Source organism: Microdochium trichocladiopsis, assembly GCF_020744255.1.
Source record: "Microdochium trichocladiopsis strain MPI-CAGE-CH-0230 chromosome Unknown B0I36scaffold_14, whole genome shotgun sequence".
Lineage (NCBI taxonomy): Eukaryota > Fungi > Ascomycota > Sordariomycetes > Xylariales > Microdochiaceae > Microdochium > Microdochium trichocladiopsis.
The window spans coordinates 111,777-131,741 of record NW_025763557.1 but is presented as its reverse complement, the minus strand read 5'-3'; the positions used below and the strand labels follow the sequence as shown (position 1 = coordinate 131,741).

The 19,965-nt window shown below is 52.3% G+C and overlaps 4 protein-coding genes across 4 annotated transcripts; 2 read left to right on the top strand and 2 right to left on the bottom strand.

The window, feature by feature from the left end:
* Positions 1-835: 835 nt before the first annotated feature.
* On the bottom strand, positions 836-1,959 carry B0I36DRAFT_355866 (uncharacterized protein; the record flags this gene model as incomplete). The annotated part of the gene is made up of 3 exons (XM_046157488.1): positions 836-937; positions 1,041-1,851; positions 1,931-1,959. The coding sequence occupies 3 exons, from the start codon at positions 1,957-1,959 to the stop codon at positions 836-838; spliced, it is 942 nt and encodes a 313-aa protein (XP_046004721.1).
* A 3,797-nt stretch (positions 1,960-5,756) lies between these two features.
* On the top strand, positions 5,757-8,363 carry B0I36DRAFT_255978 (uncharacterized protein; the record flags this gene model as incomplete). The annotated part of the gene is made up of 2 exons (XM_046150916.1): positions 5,757-7,258; positions 7,664-8,363. The coding sequence occupies 2 exons, from the start codon at positions 5,757-5,759 to the stop codon at positions 8,361-8,363; spliced, it is 2,202 nt and encodes a 733-aa protein (XP_046004720.1).
* An 8,048-nt stretch (positions 8,364-16,411) lies between these two features.
* B0I36DRAFT_339221 (uncharacterized protein) lies at positions 16,412-17,172 on the top strand. The gene is made up of 2 exons (XM_046155861.1): positions 16,412-17,020; positions 17,093-17,172. The coding sequence occupies exon 1, from the start codon at positions 16,474-16,476 to the stop codon at positions 16,801-16,803; it is 330 nt and encodes a 109-aa protein (XP_046004719.1). The 5' UTR covers positions 16,412-16,473; the 3' UTR covers positions 16,804-17,020; positions 17,093-17,172.
* Positions 17,173-17,253: 81 nt separating this feature from the next.
* B0I36DRAFT_278615 (glycosyl hydrolase) lies at positions 17,254-19,799 on the bottom strand. Its single transcript, XM_046151443.1, has one exon. It carries the CDS (start codon positions 19,697-19,699, stop codon positions 17,429-17,431), a length of 2,271 nt encoding a protein of 756 aa, XP_046004718.1. The 5' UTR covers positions 19,700-19,799; the 3' UTR covers positions 17,254-17,428.
* Positions 19,800-19,965: the final 166 nt, after the last annotated feature.

Genomic DNA, 19,965 nt, shown 5'->3' with positions numbered 1-19,965 from the left:
ACGCAAAAGCGATGACGAGGCAATTGTGAGGGATTATCTGATCAGGGCATTCTTGATGTAATGCACCACTGTTCTGGACGTCAAAAATGCAAACTTGAAGACGTGGCGAAACTGCTTGGATTGGTGTGTATCTGTCTGCTATCTATGAAAGAATATCGCGATGGAATCGATTTATGAGTACCCCTTGTACTAATAAACACCCCGATCAGACCGGTCCACACTACCCTAGCACAATACGTAGGCGATTAACCGGCTAAGACATCTCGATTTGCATCGTTTCTTACCTCACAGTTCTTATTAAAGATAGTAATACTGTCCTGGGTCGGGTGAGGATTCCTCTGACCGTGGACAAAACGACCAGAACGACCGAAAAGAGTTCACCGCCTGCCAGTTTCGGCGGTATTACCGGCGAGGTGCACTCTGGCCCCAGGCCAGAGTGAGGGCATTCCCAGATAGGGGGCCAAACCGGATTCAAGAGGGGGAGCCAGTCACGTCAACAGAATGGTCTGATAATGCAGCACTTGTGAGGGAGCTTCTGATCATGGCATTATCGACGAGATACAGATTAAACGGGTGCAAAAGTGTGAAGACTCAAAGGAGTGGAAAATCAAGTCATATTAGTGAAGGTGACTAGCGATATCCGGGTGTATGCTATGGTAAAACGTCGCGATGGCTTCAAGCCTTATGTACTGCTCTATGAACAAACTCCTGATCAGACTATTCCGCACTGCCCTGACACGATACTCTAAGTTAGCGTGACTTCATTCTTAAAATCATTTAGAAATGCTTTAAAGTCCATCAGAGTCCTAGATGTGCTTCGTCCTATTGGGTTTCTCTAACGAAATCCCATATTTCTGTTTAAAATCGTCGAAGGGTGCGCTTCCATCAACAACATCTTGAACCAATTGTGGAGGGTCATTTGAAGTATCCATCCTTCCTATTAGTAGCTCATTAATAGACCGTTCCGCTAGTGCTATCTCTGGAACATCGCTAACTCCACTCGCACTCTTTGGGGAAGGCGGAGGTATTGGAACCAGAACCTCCCCGGCAACATCTGTTTCAGGTTGGTTGTTTTGGTTGCCGACACCGAGAGAGATTTTGATTTCCGATATCGAAAGTGGATTCCGCGATGTAGAGTCGTTATTTACAGACGGCTCTCTGTCATTATCCTCGTCTCGCGAGGATGATTCCCACTGCGGCTGATCTGCAGCGTCTCTACCTGGCTTTTCTTCGGCAGGTTGTCTACTCTCCCCGCCGTTAGGAAGAGTGTGCGAGGACGCCCGGGATGAGACCCCAGGACCCGACACACGTGTTGTACTGATAGCTTGATCTTCGGCGCAGTGATTGGACGCCATAGCTAAGGGGCTTGGCTGTGTGAGCACAAGCATGGGAGATTCCATAGCGGAAATTGGGCGCCTAAAAGATGGGCTGGGAACGGCGTATCCCAACAGATCTCTTACATGGTTGGTGAACGTCAAGCTGTTGACAGGGCCGCCTTTAAACTTCATGAGGAATCTCAGGTCATTTTTGACAAAGACCTGGGAACGATGAACCCGATTACGCCGGCGCTTCATGAATTTTGGGACACATTTCAGGACGAATTCGTAAGGGAAACAACGTATCATGATGCCCACTGGGATGGAGGCTAAACCAAACCCAACAGCGATGCCCCACTGTAGCCCGCTCTGAGGAGGCCGGCCCTCCAAGGTTGTGGTTGGAATGGAAAAGGGAGTGCCGCCGTAGAAGATAATAAGAAGCTGAGCCCCGAAAAATATGACGTTGATTCCAATGAAGGACCAGTGCCTTGTCAGACCCTCGAAGATATTCAATTTACCGTCGATTCGTCGATTGCTGTAGGCCAGGTTAGCACAATCAGCGTCCCAGAGTAGGGTTAGGGTAGGGTTAGGGTAGGGTTAATTATTCCACTTACTTCCACAAGTTGAAGATTTGCATCCACATGAACGTATTAAAGACAAGGGCATGTAACGTAATCCACGGGTGAGTGAGCCACACGGGTCAGTGAGCCACTTTTCCCCCATTTTGAATAGATAACCTTCATTTCCTTATTTCTCCACCAACAATCATGGTACGACAATCAAATGAATGCGATTTGGTTCTAGCGCTAGCTGCGCTTAAATCTGACCCAAAATTGAGCGTACGAAAGGCTGCATTACTCTATAATGTATCCCGCGCAACCCTCCAACGACGACGAGACGGCCGAGCTGCGAAATACGATACCCGACCACCCTGCCAGAAATTGACCTCGTACGAAGAGGAGAGTATTATACGATACGTAATTGACCTAGATTCGCGATCATTTCCACCGCGACTTAGTAGTGTTCGAGAAATGGCGGATCGACTCCTTGCCGTACGCGACGCGCCGCGTATCGGAACGAACTGGGCCTCAACCTTCGTACGACAACGATCTGAGCTCCGTACGCGTTTTAATCGAAGAATCGACTACTAGAGAGTCCTCTGCGAAGATCCAGACGTGTATCGCGCGTGGTTTAAGCTCGTACGAAATATAATCGCGAAATACGGGATCCACGATAACGATATCTACAACTTCAACGAAACGGGCTTCGTAATGGGTAAAATCTCCGCCGAAACTGTCGTTATAACCTCCGATCAACGCGGGAGGCTAAGAGCTGTACAATAAGGGAATTAGGAATGGGTTACAGTAATCCAGGGTATTACGTCGTACGGCTATTCGATCCCGCCGTATATTATCTTCGTAGGGAAGGTCCACCTCGACTCCTGGACCGCGAATAGCCCTCTACCGGCCAACTAGGTAATCGCGCTTTCAAAGAACGGTTAGACGACGAACGAGAGAGGCCTAGAGTAGGTAAAACACTTCGATTTCTATATAAAGAGTCGTACGAAGGGTACCTACCGCCTCCTTATCCTCAACGGCCATAAGAGCCACCATTCCGTTAATTTCGAGCTCTACTATAAGGAATAGAATATTGTAACGCTCTATATACCTGCTTATTCGTCGTATAAGCTCTAGCTTCTCAACGTTAGGTGCTTTGGACCTCTAAAACAGGCGTACGGTAAAGAAATCGAAGGTCTTATACGGGCGTATGTAACCTATGTTTCAAAGGAGGACTTCCTCCTAGCCTTTTATAAGGCGTACGACGCTGCGATAACTAAGTTAAACATCTAGGTAGGCTTTTGAGCGACAGGCCTAGTACCGTACAACCCGGACTATGTGATTTCGCAGCTAGATATAAAGCTTCGTACGCTAACACTACTAGGTTCTGCTGGACTACCACCCCCCTGGGTCTCAAAGACGCCGAATAACCCGATTAAGGCCGAATCGCAGAAGGAATATCTCCAAAATCGCATCGTACAACACTAGAATAGCTCACCGTCGTCTATAATCGTAAGCCTTAAGCAGCTTCATAAAGGGATAGCGATAATAGCACACAAGCAGGACCTTATACGCCATAATATCGCCGAACTTCGAGATACGAACGACCGCCTCAGCCGCCATCGTCGTACGAAAAGAAAGCAGCTATAGAAAGGAGGGTCCCTTACGATTAACCAGGCAAAGGATTTAAAGGCTCAAATCGATACGACGGAGCAGTTAAGGGCAGAAACGAGTCAGAATAGTGGTCGTACGAGGAGGCCCGAAACGCGCGCGCGGCGATGTGGCGTCTATAGCGAGCCCGGCCATAATGCTCGTACGTGTCAGAAAGTTATATCTGCCTCTGAAGAAGAGGATTCTGAATAGTTTCAATTGATTTAAGGCGTTATGGTTGAATTGTCTTATACATTGTCGTACGAGTACTTGAAAAGTGGCTCACTGACCCGTGTGGCTCACTCACCCGTGGATTACGTTATATATTCTTGTTCTTCCTCCACCGCAAACTGCGTCGCCATGTACTTGAGCCCGAATGTCACAGCTAGTTGATATCTGATCGGCATTCTGGAAATACATCACACCTCCCCTGCTATGATTTCACCCGATAGGAGAGTGCATCACAGATACTCACTACTATAAGTCTTCCTTTCACGAAATGTGTAGCTTTGCACAGGCCATGAGTTTGGAAGTAACAATATTTGATTCAGGTTGCGCCCTCCTTCGCAGTCAGCTCACATCTATGCCTAAAACACCAATCCATTGGGATCATGGCAGTGCGCGAAGTCAGGCGTGCGATAAGTCGCGCCCTGCAGCTGTCTCACCAACGCGATCAGGCTACAAGCCCAGAAAAGACGCTGTCGTGAGTTCGTCAAGCGCGGCCATTCCCTAGCACCACTCCTACCTGGTGCTTTTGTCGCCCGCCCGAACTTGGATGCGGTGACGTCACGACGCAGATGATGGAGTTTCCTAGCGTAATTGGGTAGCCCTGGTACCCTCGCGGACTGATTGACGACAGCCGAACTAGGGTACGCGCGAGTCTCTGACAACATCCCCTTGTCTGCCTAGCCGCCTGTCCACTCGCGCGCACCACTTCATCATGGCCAAGCAACCTTCCCGCTGGTCGCCAAGCCAACCATTCTGCTGGCGACGATGACGAGAACGACGGAATCAGCCACGTCAGCGGCCACCAGAATGATCAGTCAAGCGACCAACCCAGAGCCAGCCCTATCTGGCATCTCCAACCTTGGCGCTCGCACATCGCAACCCGGCCGGCCCTGCTTGACGCGAAATCGCACTCTCGCGACGCCGGTAATACTCTGCTCGAAGGGTTTCCTGCCTCTTCCCCTGCACGGCGACCGAAATCGACCTACCCCCGGCGTCGATCCTAACACACGACAACGAAGCCGGTAAAAACATCTCAAACGAAAGACATACAAGATCTGTGACACATCCCGCCGCGTCACGCTCGATGGCTTCCGCTCGATGAGTCGTACAATGTCCGCTCAGCCGGAGAACGGGGTACAAGAGTCCAGAGCGCTTGACAAGATTGGCAACAACAAGGAAATGGTCGAATACCTTAATGCTCGCCTCACTTACACTGAGGAGCGAGTCGGCAGCCACTTCGTCCACCTCGCCCAGAACGCCGCCACGGGCGAAGAAATAATTCAGGCCCACAACAACTTGACCACGGCTCATAATGTGCTGGCAGCCGACTCCACAGCAGCCATTTCGCAATCGCAGGATACAACGGCGGCGGTCAACTCCGTCCAGAGTTAACAGTATGGATCATTTCCTCAAGTCTTCTGAAGTGGTCGTCAACGGCAGAGGCTGCGATTCGGCACTTCTGCAAGAACACCCGCGAGCCCAGCGACTCCGACAATGATCCTGTATCCGACCCAGATCGCCAGCCCCAGTATCCCTTCGACTGCCAATCGCGGCAATCGCCAAGGAGCTCGCGGCCCCACACCCGGTGCCAATGTTTAGTCACAAAATAATAGTGATCAACAAGCAGGATTGAGTCCATCAAGTATAGGGAACGATCGCAAAGCGAGCCGGAGCTGCAGGTTTGTTGATGCTACAGTACTGTAGTGGTGCATTCCACGCGGCCAACCAGGTTGTTTGTCTCCTCCATGAGGTACGACAAACATTATTCCCATAAGGCCACAAATGCGAAGAGTTCCTTTCACTTCTGGCCAGCACTCCAGTGTTTTTATTCAGCGTGAGCTGAAGCTATAGTACCTCCGAACTGGAAAGGTATTATCAAAACTATAAGTACGTTTAGTCCAAAGGCCTCTCGTGGAGTGACTTTGTCCCAGCCCCCACCCACAACCAGATGGCGGGGCGGTCTGTGCGATAATACATAGCACTCGAAGAGCTGACGCACTTTACTATGGCCTTTTTCTTCTGGCGTAGACCGCGTCTCGATGGTCAGGTGATTGCCGACTCCAACGAGTTCACCGTTGGCCGTCCGCTACCTCCCTTCAAACCCGACTCCGACTTCGTCCCACCGCGGGGAGGATCAGCAGTAGTTTCAATACTGAAACGCGCCAGATCCAAGTCTGGCTCCCGTGTTGCGCTCGTGGGACCTGCCGGCGTGGGGAAGTCGCAACTCGCTATCGAGTACTGTTGCCAAGCGGATGAGGTATTCAGACTACCGTTGGTGTTTTGGATAGGCGCGGAGACGCGTGAGCGTTTCCTGGGAGACCTCAGGTCCATCGCCGACCTGCTTGACATTAGAGATTATGGGACAACTGAGCCGGGAGTTCCCCAACGCGTCGCACAATGGCTACTCAACCCTTCGAATGGTCCCTGGTTCTTGGTTTTAGATGGTGTGACCAAAGCCGACGTTCTCAGTTGTAGCGACGGCGAACCCACCACACTAGGCAATGACAGCGGCGCCCGGCGGAGGGATTTCTTGCACCTCCTCTCAAACGTGTCCCACGGTTCAATCTTGGTCACGACAACAGATAAGGACACTGCACTGGCCCTCGGCATCAAATCCAGCGACATTGTGCCCGTGAGAGCAATGAGTGCAGGCCCGGCTGTGAAATTGCTTCTGAAGAAACTCGGCGACCATGACCAGCATAGCAAGCAGGATGATATGGAGTTAGTCAAAACACTAGAGTACAATCCGCTCGCAATCGTGCAAGCGGCAGCGTACATAAGCCGACACACCCTACCCATCTCAGTCAACGCCTACCTGCAAGAACGGAAACGGAACAAAACGTCTATAAGAGCTCTTTTCCAAGAACAAAGTCATCAGTTCCGACGAGACTGCAGTGCCTCAGACTACATCAAAGCCTGTTGGAGGCCCGTTATCGAGTTCCTCAAGCCGAGCTGTAAGGACTTAACGCCAGCAGCTGCTCTGCTCTCTTTCATGTCGTTCTTCGACCGCGATCACATTCCGAAATCGCTTGCTGAGTCTCGAAGGAGCGGGGCCGACGAGAGCGTAGTGACCGAGTCTGACCAGGGCCACCAGAGCGACCTCCAAACGGACGAGCCACCGCCACTTGGAGATGGAAGCAATCAATACTTCACTGATGCCTCTGAGAGGGACGTGCAGGATCTGCTTGACGCGGGCCTCATCGCTAAGGGGAATCCCGGCGTGTTCTCAATGCACCAACTCGTGCAGCTGGCAGTAAGACACTGGCTGAAGGACAACAGACATTTTGAATACTTCGAATCACAGTTCATATGCTGGATGGGTCGGAACTTCCCAACGGGGCGCTATGAGAACTGGGATACGTGCAGACGCCTCTACCCGCATGTCCAAGAGATGACCCGACATCGCCCAACGGATGCTGAGTTGCTTGGAAAGCAGGCACAGGTGCTTTGCCATGCCAGCCTGTACCAGTACCAGCTAGAAATGGGCTATCCCGACCAAGCTATAGAGTTCGCCGACCGGTCTCTTGACGCGCTGAAGGTGCACAAACCGGAAGACCGTCTGGTCTTGGAGAGCAAACATTATCTCGGCAGAGCCCAGCGCAATCTGGGTCATTACCAGGCGGCTGATGACACATTCTCCGATCTACTGAGAACCTGCAGTCAGTATCTCGGCCCCGATGATCCTATGTTTCTAAACATTCGCGAGGATAAGGCGATGAACTTGGAGTCTCTGGGGAGTCTGGAGAGTCTGAACGAGGCAGCAAAGCAGATGGAAGAGGTCAAGGAAGATCGAGACAAATATGGCGGGCCTGCAAATGCCCACCCCGCTGATATCATCGGCTGTGATGCGAATCGGGCCACACTCCTCCGACTACGTAACGATCTGGAGAGTGCTGAGCAGGTATATCTGAGCGTCCTGCAACAAGCCAGGGAGACTTCTCTCGACCAAAATCATCCAGACATCCTAGCAATTGAGTGCGAGCTGGCCACTGTATATCGAGATCGAGGAAGATTACAGACAGCAGAAGGGCAGTTTTCAAAACTGCTTTCAGTGTGCACCGAAATACTCGGCGGAGATCACCCTCTCACCCTTAATTGTAAGGCAAACCTGGTAACAACATACTTACACTTGAAGGAGTGCGCACAGGCGGAAGATTTGGGCGTCGAAGTGGTTAACCTTCGCCAATCCAGACTCGGCAAAGAACACGCTGACACCCTCAGGAGTGAGTTAAACCTCGCTAGTGCATACTATTTGCAGAACATGTGGGAAGATGCAAGAAAATTACAGGTGCACGTGGTGGAAACGTCCAAACAGAAGTCTAAAATCAGTGATCTCATCGGGGATAGCATGGAGGATCTGGCCATCACGGAGAACTATATGGGCCGTAAGACTAGCGCCGTCCGCCTCTTACAGGGCTCTATCACAGTCCGCTCCATGCAACCGGGCTCGAAAAAAGAAGACATAATTTGGGCCCGGAACATTTTGTCTGAGTGGCGCCGTCAGCTACTGGAATCAGGTCGCCAGCGGCCACAGAGGAAAAGAGCAGGTCATCCAAGAGGCAGGTCCAGGCGGATCAGGTTGAGAAAAGAGAAAAATCCTTCTGTACCATAGACAGCCATTCTTGGACGACAGAGGGCGGTTCTCTATCTGGACAGTGAATCCTTTATTTGTTAGTAGGGCGTGGCAAGATGCCACCATAACCACTTTTTACAGGTGTCGGCTACCTGTTCTAGTGAACAAAACCCGGTTCGACGGAGTATTTAAGAGCGCCAGCTTAGGAATAGGAAACCCTTGGCGTTATAATCAGTAAACTTAATATCATCCTTCGGACGACATGTACAGGTGGGTAGCAAAAATAACGCAAACCGCCAAATCCGGCCCACACCACCGCACCACATGTGCCAACTTTACTTATAGATAATGAAGCCATTCTGGCAGCTGTAATGGTCGCAATTAGTGCATTCTGTAGCGTTGGCATTGCTCTACATGGTGATGTAATCAGCATTTAGTGTACCATCCATCTGAAACTATCACCGCCTTCAACCGTTTGGGCATACTGTCGATGACGCGGTTGACAAGCTCAACCTCAATCTGCTCCCAGGCAGCCATTGCGACTTCTTCAAGGTGATCCAGTGAAGCCTTGCACTTCGTCATATATGCCATTTGAGGGCCAGCCTTGTAGATGCGGTCTTTGAGGCACCACCAGAGGTTTTCGATGGGGTTGAGATCTGGGCTGTATGGCGGCCATTCAAGCACCTCGATGCCAGAGTTATTGAGCCATTCCTTCACCACTTTTGCAGGATGAACGGGCGCATTATCATGCATGAAGATAGTGTCGTAATCAAGCATCGTCGGCAAGTATTCTTCAATATGGTCCTTGTAAACTGCGCCCGTCACACCGCCTTTTTTTGGCGTCGGGGTCTCCTGGGAGGCTGGCAAGTGGCCCCCGATTTCCGTACCGGATTCCGCCCCAGAACATAAGGGAATGCCCGTTTTCTTCGTCTTGCCTTGTACGTACTTTGGATCTATTGCTTTTGAGCCTGGAACGGATTGAAATGGTCAATTGTGGACTAAGTTATCGTGGTTTGAAGGTGGGTGTGATTTGCAAACCTCTTGGCCGCCAAACCCACTTCTGACTCTGCCCATCTCCGCGCTGGACAGAGCACTCATCACTCCATAGAATGCGACGAAACCACGTAGGCGGTTTATCACGATGCTTCTGCGCAAATTGGACTCTTTTTTGAGCATGGTCTTCTGTCAGAAAGGGGCGCTGTGCAGCCTTACGGTGCATAATTCCGTCCGCCTTGAGGTACCGCCTTATGGTGTCGATAGAAACATGAGGAGTTATCCGTTTCTTTAGCTCTCTAATCGAGATGAAAGCGTCGTTATTGATTGCATCCTTGATCGCCTTTTATCGTGCGAAGTAAGGGGGCTGGGGCGCCCTCGGCCAGGAGGAGATACACCCCAATCCTGCGCGGTGAACCGTCTTTTGATGCCATACACAAGGCTCACGGGAATGCCCTCATCCTCGGCGATTAGTGCAGCTTTTTGCCCGCAGAAAATGCTGCCCAAACGCGATTCCTCGTACGAGGTGTGGAATGTTTTTTAAATGGCTTCAACGGCCGTTGTGGTGTCGCCATTGTCGATTGAAGGTGGTGGTGCTGAATGGGTTGGAGGTGGCAAGAAGCGTGTCGATGCGCGTTTGTGGAGAAATTCGCGTTATTTTTGCGCCCCCACTGTAAGGCCACTACGCTGGCGCCTGAGCCAATACTTCTCGGCCGACTCCGGCTTTGCAAGTATCTGCAATAGCACAGGCGACGGCAACCTGGTCTGACTTTCCTTGTACGATAGACCAACGACAACGCGCAGAGATGCACTCATATAAAACGTCCGAGAGACAGATAGTATCATGAACTAAGACGGATGCCTATGCTCACCCATTCGTCTCCATACATAGTTTCTGTCGCCGAGGGATAACTGGGTACATCACTTTCCGACACCTCCTTCCAGAATCAATAGATACCACGCAGACGGAACATTCTCCTGGCTATAACCACACGCTAAAGCTCATTATCATCAAGCAGGCAACTGCTGCCTCGGGATTTCCGGACCCCGTCAAGCCATCCCCGGGACAGACCTAAGAGCTTTCTTCCATCACCGATCTATAATATCGCGCGCCAACTCGAGCCCGTCCGGAACGTCGTTTCCCGCCTTACCCGCCTTCAGATGGCTTCTGTTCCACGCTGGTACATGAAGTGGTTACTGCAGCTCAAGATGAATCGCTAGTTGGTACGACTGTCATGTCGGCGATGATTAGTACGTGGCTCTGATTGATAGGGGATCCGTGTGATAGGAGCACGGCCGCAGAGCGACACGTTATACACCCACGAAGGCCAGCTTGCGAGCATATTAGACTCGATTACCCTTCAACACCGACGGGAATTAGCGAGCCGTACCATGGTCCAAACCGTACGTCCGGCGCAGAAGTTACTGCAATTTGGGCTCGACTTAGGCGAATGTCTATGGAGGGACCAGGCAGGCGAAGCGCTCTTTGAAATTTACTCTTTTGAGGAGCCCCGGCTCTACATCGCTGTAGTTCGAGCTTCTAGAGAACAATCCGTAGGATAACGTCGTCAGTATGCCGTCTTTTACTTAAATCAAGGCATACTCGTTGAAGACAATCTCCTCTAGGAGCTACACAGGGCCGGCAGTAGACATGACTTGGAGATTGGGGGCTTGGTCGATAAGGAAGGGGCTCAACACCACAGACCCTCGTCGCCCATAAGCACAGACAGCGGAACGCTTTGATCATCGTTGCCGCTCCAGCGGCGGGCTGCAGCCGATGCTTCCGCCGGGTAGTATATCGCTTGGAATGTTATGAACCGCTTGGTAAGCCTGTCGTCTGGGTCCACAAGCTGTGCTACGTGCCTCGAGAGCTTGCCGTACCGCCTGGGTCGAGGATTCAATGACCGACAACATTCACGATGGGTTCGGTATAGGTGCCCTATGAAACTCGAGATGGAATGTCGGGATTTTGATAAATCGCTTCACGGTGGAAATTCGGTGCCGACATCTTCAGCGGGTGTGTGGAAAGAGATGTTCTCGATCGACGTCGATGCTCCTGACAGCATCATCTCAGTCATGGTTCTGTTGAACATGCCATGCGAGTCGTATGGCTTGGTCGTGTCAATCCGCAGGGCAAACTGCTTCAACCGCGACATATACGGCAGAAGCGCCAGAATAGCGTTACACTGGCCCCGTCCGTTGTTCGCCACTCCAACAGCTCGCGGGTAGGGCGCTGGTGATACCCCACCAGCATTGCCCGCATCTCCTCAAATTGGAGGGAGCCATGACCAGTAAACAATCAGCTAGCGGATTTGCGGAGAGCTGCTCGTCTGTGTGCCGACAAGAATAGGTAGACATCGTCGAAGCTGTTGACACAGCGTCGCAGCGCTTAGCGGGCCTCCGTCTGTGAGCACGTTGCTGAGACATTTCGTATTGTGTATGCCAGTGATTCTACGAGCCTCAATGTCATAGTGCTTCCCAGTCGCAGCTCTCCACATGTTGGATATCCTTCCACCTATTTGCGGAAGATCAATATTCCTTTGGGCCTCGAGCGCATACTCGCCTATGTATAAGCGAATCTGGCATTGCGCTCATCTAAAAAACTCACCCCGATCTATTTGTATGCACTTAGAGAACGGCCAATAGAGAATTACGGGGCCGAAAACGATCCTCATATCGGACTATTCTGATACAGCCTGTCTGTAAGAAGCGGATAAAGGAGATCACGCTTGTCTAATCAACCGTCTGCACTTCGAGATTATCAAGTTTGCCCTGCATGGTCGTGACGACTACATGGCGTTGAGTGGGCTTCGAGAAGTTGCGACAAATGCCACCGATGCTGCAGGCCACAACGTGACACCAACGGGCAAGTAGTGATACAAGGCGCCAAACTTTGGAGCATCATACGGTATGTAAAGGCACCATCTGGTTTACGGTCTACTAGATATCTGCTGAAATACAAACAGCAGAGCACTAAGGCAAGACGGAGCCCTAGTAACAGGATTCCGCCTGGATATCTTTTTCGGAAGCTTGCGAACGGCACCTGCCACGCAGAACGTCGGCCTACCCGAAAGCGCGGTAAAGGTCATAGGGCGCCTCGCCGTTACTACAGCCGCTCACGTCATATGACCGATGAACCACGCCTTTTAGAGTGTTAGGCAGGAGTCATCATATTGTGGCTTGATTTTCTAGTAACGTAATCCACAAGCAAGCGGGTCACACAAGCGACCGGGTCACCCTCCCAGTACTCGTACGACAATATATAAGTCAATTCAACCACAACGCCTCAAATCAATTCAAACTACTCAGAATCCTCTTCTTCAGAGGTGGACTCAACTTTCTGACAGGTACGCGCATTATGGCCGGGCTCCCCGCAGACGCCACAGCGTCGCGCGCGCGTTTCGGGCCTCCTCGTACGACCACTATTCTGACTTGTTTCCGCTATTAACTGCTGCGTCGCATCGATTTGAGCCTTCAAATCCTTTGCCTGATCAATCGTGAGGGACCCTCCTTTCTGTAGCTGCTTTCTTTTCGTACGACGACGGCGGCTGAGGCGGTCGTTTGCATCTCGAAGTTCGGCGAGCTCTTGGCGCATAAGGTCCTGCTCGTGTACCATCATTATGACTCCTTTTCTCAGCTGCTGTACGCTCTCAACAATGGACGACGGTGAGCTATTCTGGTGTCGTACGATGCGATTTTCAATGTACTTCGTCTGCGATTCGGTCTCAATTGGGTTGTTCGGCGTCTTTGAAACCCATGGGGGTGGTAGTCCAGCAGAGGAACCTGGCGGTGTCGGCGTATGAAACTTCACATCTAGCTGCGAAATCACATAATTCGGGTCGTACGGTACTAGGCCTGTCGCTCTAAAGCCTGCCTGGATGTTTGATTTGGTCATTGCAGCGTCGTACGCCTTATAAAAGGCTGGGAGGAAGTCCTCCTTTGAAACGTGGGTTATGTGCGCCCGTATTAGACCTTCGATTTCTTTACCGTACGCCCGTTTCAGAGGTCCAAAGCACCCAACATCGAGAGGCTGGAGCTTATGCGACGAGTGAGCAGGCATACAGAGCGTTACGATATTCTGTTCCTTGCAGTAGAGCTCGAAATCGACTGAATGGTGGCTCTCGTGGCCGTCGAGGATAAGGAGGCGGTAGGTACCCTTCGTACGACTCTTCGTATGGAAATCGAAGTGTTTTACCCATTCTAGGCCTCTCTCGTTCGTCGTCTAACCGTTTTCTGAAAGCGCGATTACCCAGTCGGGCGGTAGGGGGCTATTCGCGGTCCAGGAGTCGAGGTGGACCTTCCCGGCGAAGATGATATACGGCGGGATTAAATAGCCGTACGACGCGATGCCCTGGATTACTGTAACCCATTCCTGATTCCCTTGTTGTACGGCTCTTGGCCTCCCGCGTCGATCGGAGGTCGTAACGACGGTTTCGGCGGAGATTTTACCCATCGCGAAGCCCGTTTCGTCGAAGTTATAGATATCGTCATCGTGGATCCCGTATTTCGCGATTATGTTTTGTACGAGCTCAAACCACGCGCGATACGCGTCCGGATCCTCGCAGAGGACCCTCTGGTAGTCGATTCTTCGATTTAAACGCGTACGGAGCTCAGGTCGTCGTCGTACGAAGTTTGAGGCCCAGTTCGTTCCGACGCGTGGCGCGTCGCGTACGCGGAGGAGTCGATCCGCCATTTCTCGAACACCACTAAGCCGCGGCGGAAACGATCGCGAATCTAGGTCGATTACGTATTGTACGATACTGTCCTCTTCGTACGAGGTCAATTTCTGGTTACGTGGTCGGGTATCGCCTTTCGCAGAGCGGCCGTGGTATCGTTGTTGTAGTGTTGTACGTGATACCTTATATATCGATGCAGCCTTTCGTACGCTTAATTTAGGGTCTGATTGAAGCGCATTTAGCGCGAGAATGATCTCTGATTCAATTGATTGTCGTGGCATACTTGTTCGTGGAGAAATTAAGGAAAGAAGAGGAGTAATTGAGAATTGCAGGAATATGACCCGGTCGCTTGTGTGACCCGCTTGCTTGTGGATTACGTTATATATAATGTAAAGACTTTGTTCCGAGGTCATATAACGTAATCCACAAGCGACCCGCCCATACAAGCGACCCGCCCACTTTCTTCCCTCTAAACAAATCCTCAATCTTTTCCTTCATTCTCCCACCATTACCTCTTATGGCGCAATCTAAAGAACACGACCTTATCTTAGCGCTAAACGCGCTTCAATCAAACCCGAAAATAAGTGTTCGAAAGGCTGCATCAATCTATAATGTCCCACGTACAACCCTCCGAGACCCACGACGTGGCGTAGAGCGCAAACGTGATACCCGACCACATAACCAGAAATTGACCCCGTACGAAGAGGAGAGCATCGTACGATACGTAATCGACCTAGATTCGCGATCATTTCCGCCGCGACTTAGTGGTGTTCGAGAAATGGCGGATCGACTCCTCCGCGCACGCGACGCGCCGCGCGTCGGAACGAACTGGGCTACAAACTTCGTACGACGACGACCTGAGCTCCGAACGCGTTTTAATCGAAGAATCGACTATCAGAGAGTCCTCTGCGAAGATCCGGACGCGTATCGCGCGTGGTTTTTACTCGTACGAAACATAATCGCGAAATACGGGATACACGACGACGATATCTATAACTTCGACGAGACAGGCTTCGCGATGGGCAAGATCTCCCGCCGAGACTGTCGTTACAACCTCCGATCGACGCGGCAAGCCAAGAGCCGTACAACAGGGGAATCAGGAATGGGTTACAGTAATCCAGGGCATCGGGGCGTCCGGCAATTCGATCCCGCCGTACATCATCTTCGCAGGCAAGGTCCACCTCGACTCGTGGACGTCCGAAAGCCCTCTACCGCCTAACTGGGTAATTACGCTTACTGAAAACGGCTGGACGACGAACGAGAAAGGCCTAGAATGGGCAAAGCACTTCGACTTTTATACAAAGAGCCGTACGAAGGGCGCTTACCGGGTCCTCATTCTCGACGGCCACGAGAGCCACCACTCGGTCGATTTCGAGCTGTACTGCAAGGACCAGAATATAATCACGCTCTGTATGCCTGCTCATTCGTCGCATAAGCTCCAGCCTCTCGATGTCGGGTGCTTCGGACCTCTAAAACGGGCGTACGGAAACGAAATCGAAGATCTTATGCGGGCGCACATTACCCACATCGCGAAGGAAGACTTCCTCCCAGCCTTTTACAAGGCGTACGACGCTGCAATTTCGAAGTCAAATATACAGGCAGGCTTTAGAGCGACTGGCCTAGTACCGTACGACCCGGAATACGTCATTTCGCAGCTAGATGTGAAGCCTCATACGCCAACACCGCCAGGTTCCTCTACAGGCCTCCCGCCACCCTGGGTCTCGAAGACGCCAAACAACCCGATTGAAGCCGAGGGTAGGGTTAGGGTCGCAGACTGAATACATCAAGAATCGTATCGTACGGCATCAGGGTAGCTCTCCTTCATCAATAATTGCAAGCTTACGGCAGCTAAATAAAGGAATCGCAATGATGGTGCACGAGCAAACCCTTGTACGCCACGAACTCGCCGAACTTCGAGATGCAAATGACCGCCTTAGCCGCCGTCGCCGTACAAAGAGAAAGCAGCTACAGAAAGGAGGATCCCTAACAATTAATCAGGCAAAGGACTTGAAGGATCAAATCGATGCGACGCAGCAGTTACAGGCAGAAACGAGTCAGAATAGTGGTCGCGCGAGGAGGACAGAGACACGCGCGCGACGCTGTGGCGTCTGCGGGGAGCCCGGTCATAATGCGCGTACGTGTCAGAAAGTTGAGTCTATCTCTGAAGAAGAGGATTCTAAATAGTTTTGATTAATTTGAGGCGTTGTGGTTGAATGCACTTATACATTGTCGTGTAAGTGCCTAGAAAGTGGGCGGGTCGCTTGTGTGGGCGGGTCGCTTGTGGAGTACGTAACTATAAAAGTACCTACTTATAAAGCGAGCGAGACTACGTAATAGTACTACTACCTACTATTCGTACAGTCCCCAACTTGCAGAAGGATTTCTTCCCTACTCTTCAAAATGCCCGCTAGGGAAATAGGCTTCCTGACCGTTTCGATTCCAAATTGTCGTCCTATTATAACGGACCCCGCCCTAGAACTATGCGACTCCTAGAATGTAGCGACGGCAAGTTCAAGCTGACGAAGGACTTGATTCACGATATACCCAGATATGCCATACTGTCACACATATGGGGCCTAGATACCGAAGAGGTTACCTTCAGGAACTTGGTCGACGGGACTGGGGAGGACAAGACTGGCTATCATAAGCTCCGGTTCTGCGCGGAACAAGCGAGACGCGACGGCCTGCAATACTTCTGGGTGGATACTTGCTGCATCGACAAGTCCTGGTGCACGCGGTGTGCTTTAGGTACATGTCCGAGGGAGCAACAGTTGCTACAACGGTCAGGCTATATCGGCACGGGCCCTTGATACGATAATGATGATATTCGGGTACGTACGGCACGCGGCAGGAGGATGGGAGACCTGTGCTGTGGAGGATCTTATGCCACGGGGGTCTTTTCCAGATTATCTCTTGGGTTCTTTATATGGCACGTATGGTACCAACCCCACGCTTCTCCCGTGCCGGGGTGGGCAATGCCGGGATGGAAATGGTGAGGAGATCAGAGACACGGGGAGGGGAAGAGAACTGGGGTTAGTTAGCTGTGTACGCAGTAGATCGATGCAATTGTTGGAGAAGGTGGTCTGGGGAACGACTGACAAGGGGTCCGAAATGTTGAGAACCTGATTGGAATGTTGCGGAGCAGGAGTCGCGGAGCAGGAGTCGTGGCTGTTCACGTCTCAGATACCCAGGCTCCCTTGCTGGCAGATCTCTGCCATGCTCAGTAACACTCACAACAATACAGTAGGTACACTGGAGTGTACGTTTGTCGATGATATTGGTCTGAATTATGTTCTTATGACTAGCTGACTTTTTTTACTACAGAGGATATCCATTATTCGCAAGAAGACACAAAGGAATCACCGCTTCAACGCCACGCCCGCATATCATCACAACTCCACATCTCCCCAGCTCATCTACCACCCATCCATCCACTTACAACGGCGGCGCGTTCGGGTCCATCATGCACTGGTCCACGCGCATGAGCTGCTTGCCGGTGGCCTTGGCGATGCGGATGAACTCGCGCAGGTACGACACCGTGCTGGGGTACAGGTAGTGCAGCACGACCAGGTTGCCGCCCTTATTGACATCGCGCTTGAACGCTTCGAGCTGCTTCTCGGGTGTCGACGACTCGGCCCAGAGCCAGTCCTCGACGTCGACGGACCAGTTCATGATGTACGCGTCGCTCGTGCCCAGGACCTGCGTGAGGCGCTGGCGCATGCGGGCGCCCTCGTTGCCGAAGGGGGGCCGGAAGTAGTTGGACTTGTAGTTGGCGCCGAAGGCGTCCTTCATGGCGTCGATGTCGTTGATGTACTCCCAGTCGATGGCCTCGTTGTCCGGCAGCCCCTCCATCTTGGGGTGCGTGTACGAGTGCAGGGCGATCTGGTGGCCCTGGCTGGCCATCTCGCGGTAGACGTTGGTCAGGTTGGTGCCCGCGTCGTCGAGGGGCGCGCCGACGGTGAAGAAGGTGACCTTGATGTTCTCTTCCTTGATGATCTTCATGACCTCTTGGGACAGCGCCGGGATGCCGTCGTCGATGGCGAAGGCGAACGAGTTGGGCCGCTTGCACGAGAAGACGAGGTTGCCGCTGGGCAGCTTGACAGGGATCTTGACGTTGGCTGGGATCTTGTTGACGATCTCGACGAGCTTCAGCTGCGTGGAGTCCGTGGTGTAGAAGCCCTTGAACGCGAAGCCGACGGCCCGGCTGCGGTTGATGTTGAAGTGCTTGATGGGGATGTAGATATCGGTGGCCGACGAGTAGCGCGCGGCCTCGAGCGAGTCCCAGGTCTCCGGGTACGGGGCGATGGCCGTGTTGCACTGCGAGTTGTGCTGCTGCATGGCGATGGTGAACTTGTTGCTGCCGCTGTAGACGACGTGGAGGTAGGAGTTGTCGTACTGGGTCATGTCCCTGCACGTGGCGGAGAGCTGTGTGTAGAACGAGTAGTCCGAGTCAGAGGCCTTGAGAGTCAGCGACTGCGAGCCCCAAGTCAAGCTGAGACCATCGTCACCACCGTGCCACATGTTGAGAGCGTTGGCAGCCTGGTTGCCGAAGCGGTCGATAACCAGGGTAGCAGAGGCAGCCGCGGTAGGAGCAGCAACTGTGCCGGTGGGAACAGTAGCGGAGGTGACTGGAGGCACGAACTCGCCAGCAGTGTTGCCGCAGTAGAACGCCATCGGGCCGAAGGTGACAGCCTGAGTGAAGCCTGCGAAGAAGAGGGTAGAAACCTTGGTCTTGTCGAGAGCGCCGAACTTGGAGAAGGGGATGGTGTACAATCTCTCGGTTCCGTCAAAGGTCCAGCCAAGGTCTGAGGCTGTCTGGGCTGCGAACTTCGTGTCCTCGCCTCCACAAGTATCGGGGGAGCTGAGCTGGATCGTGAAGGTTGTACCGCGTGGCGCCTTGACGCGGAGTGAAATGCCTCCATAACGGTTCTGGGTGTTGACACACCCAGTCTTGCTGTAGAAGTAAGAGCTGGTGTCCTTGGGCGTCAGGGTCATCCTGTTGTTGTTGCTCACAACGAGGGACGACATGGTGCCGTCACTGCTCGTGGGCAGGATGAGGGCATTGTAGAACAGGAAAGTCAGGCGAGACTGCGACTCCCAATCGTCCACGACCAAGGGAGTGCAGGCTCCCGTGGGAGCCGGAGGCTGGGTGGCAGACGTGAGAGTGGTAGGCGTCGAGCCACCGCCAGAGCAGACGAGGTTCACGTTACTCAGCTGGTACTGCGAACCCGTCTTTGAGAAAGTCGACCACACAAAGCCTGTGATGCCATTCAGGCTCGCGCCAGGGAAAGAGCTGAAGGGAATGGTAACAGTCTGCTTCGAACCGGTCATGCCAGTAACAGTGAACCAGACACTCTTGTGAGTGGCATCCGAGCAAGCGGCCTTTGACTGAAGTTCGACCAAGAAGGTCGCATCCTTAGGCGCCGTAACGGAGAACTGCAAAGCTGTATATTTGTTGGTGCTGGCAGCCTGGCAGGGAATGGTCTCGTAGAAGTACGAGTTAGCGTTCGGGGTGAAGCTGAGCGTGTTGGCAGACGCCGAGATCGAAGTCATTTGACCGTCATCGCTAGTCCACGAACCCAAGCTGTTCGTATTCTGGGAGAAAGTTGCGAAATTATCGATTAGGAGGTTGCTTGAGCAAGCAGCCTGGACAGCTGTTGCGCTCAGCAGAGCACCGATAACGGTGCTCTTGATGTTGAACAACATGGTGAGATGCGTAGAAGCGAAGGTGTAAAGTCGGATAAGCGAAAGGAAGTCACCACGGCAGGGCAACGATTGTGAACGAAGGACTCGCCGAGGGCAAAAGGCGTACCAAGTAGCTGGCAACCACAGCCTCGGAAATAGGGAGGGCACGATGTCGCCTTTTAAGCAGCATGCTCAGCCTATACTGCATGGTGTTAAGCAACCCACCGACTGAAAATGGCGAGAGCATCCATGGCGAGCAGGGGTTGCGGCGGGTGCCCTGAGCCACG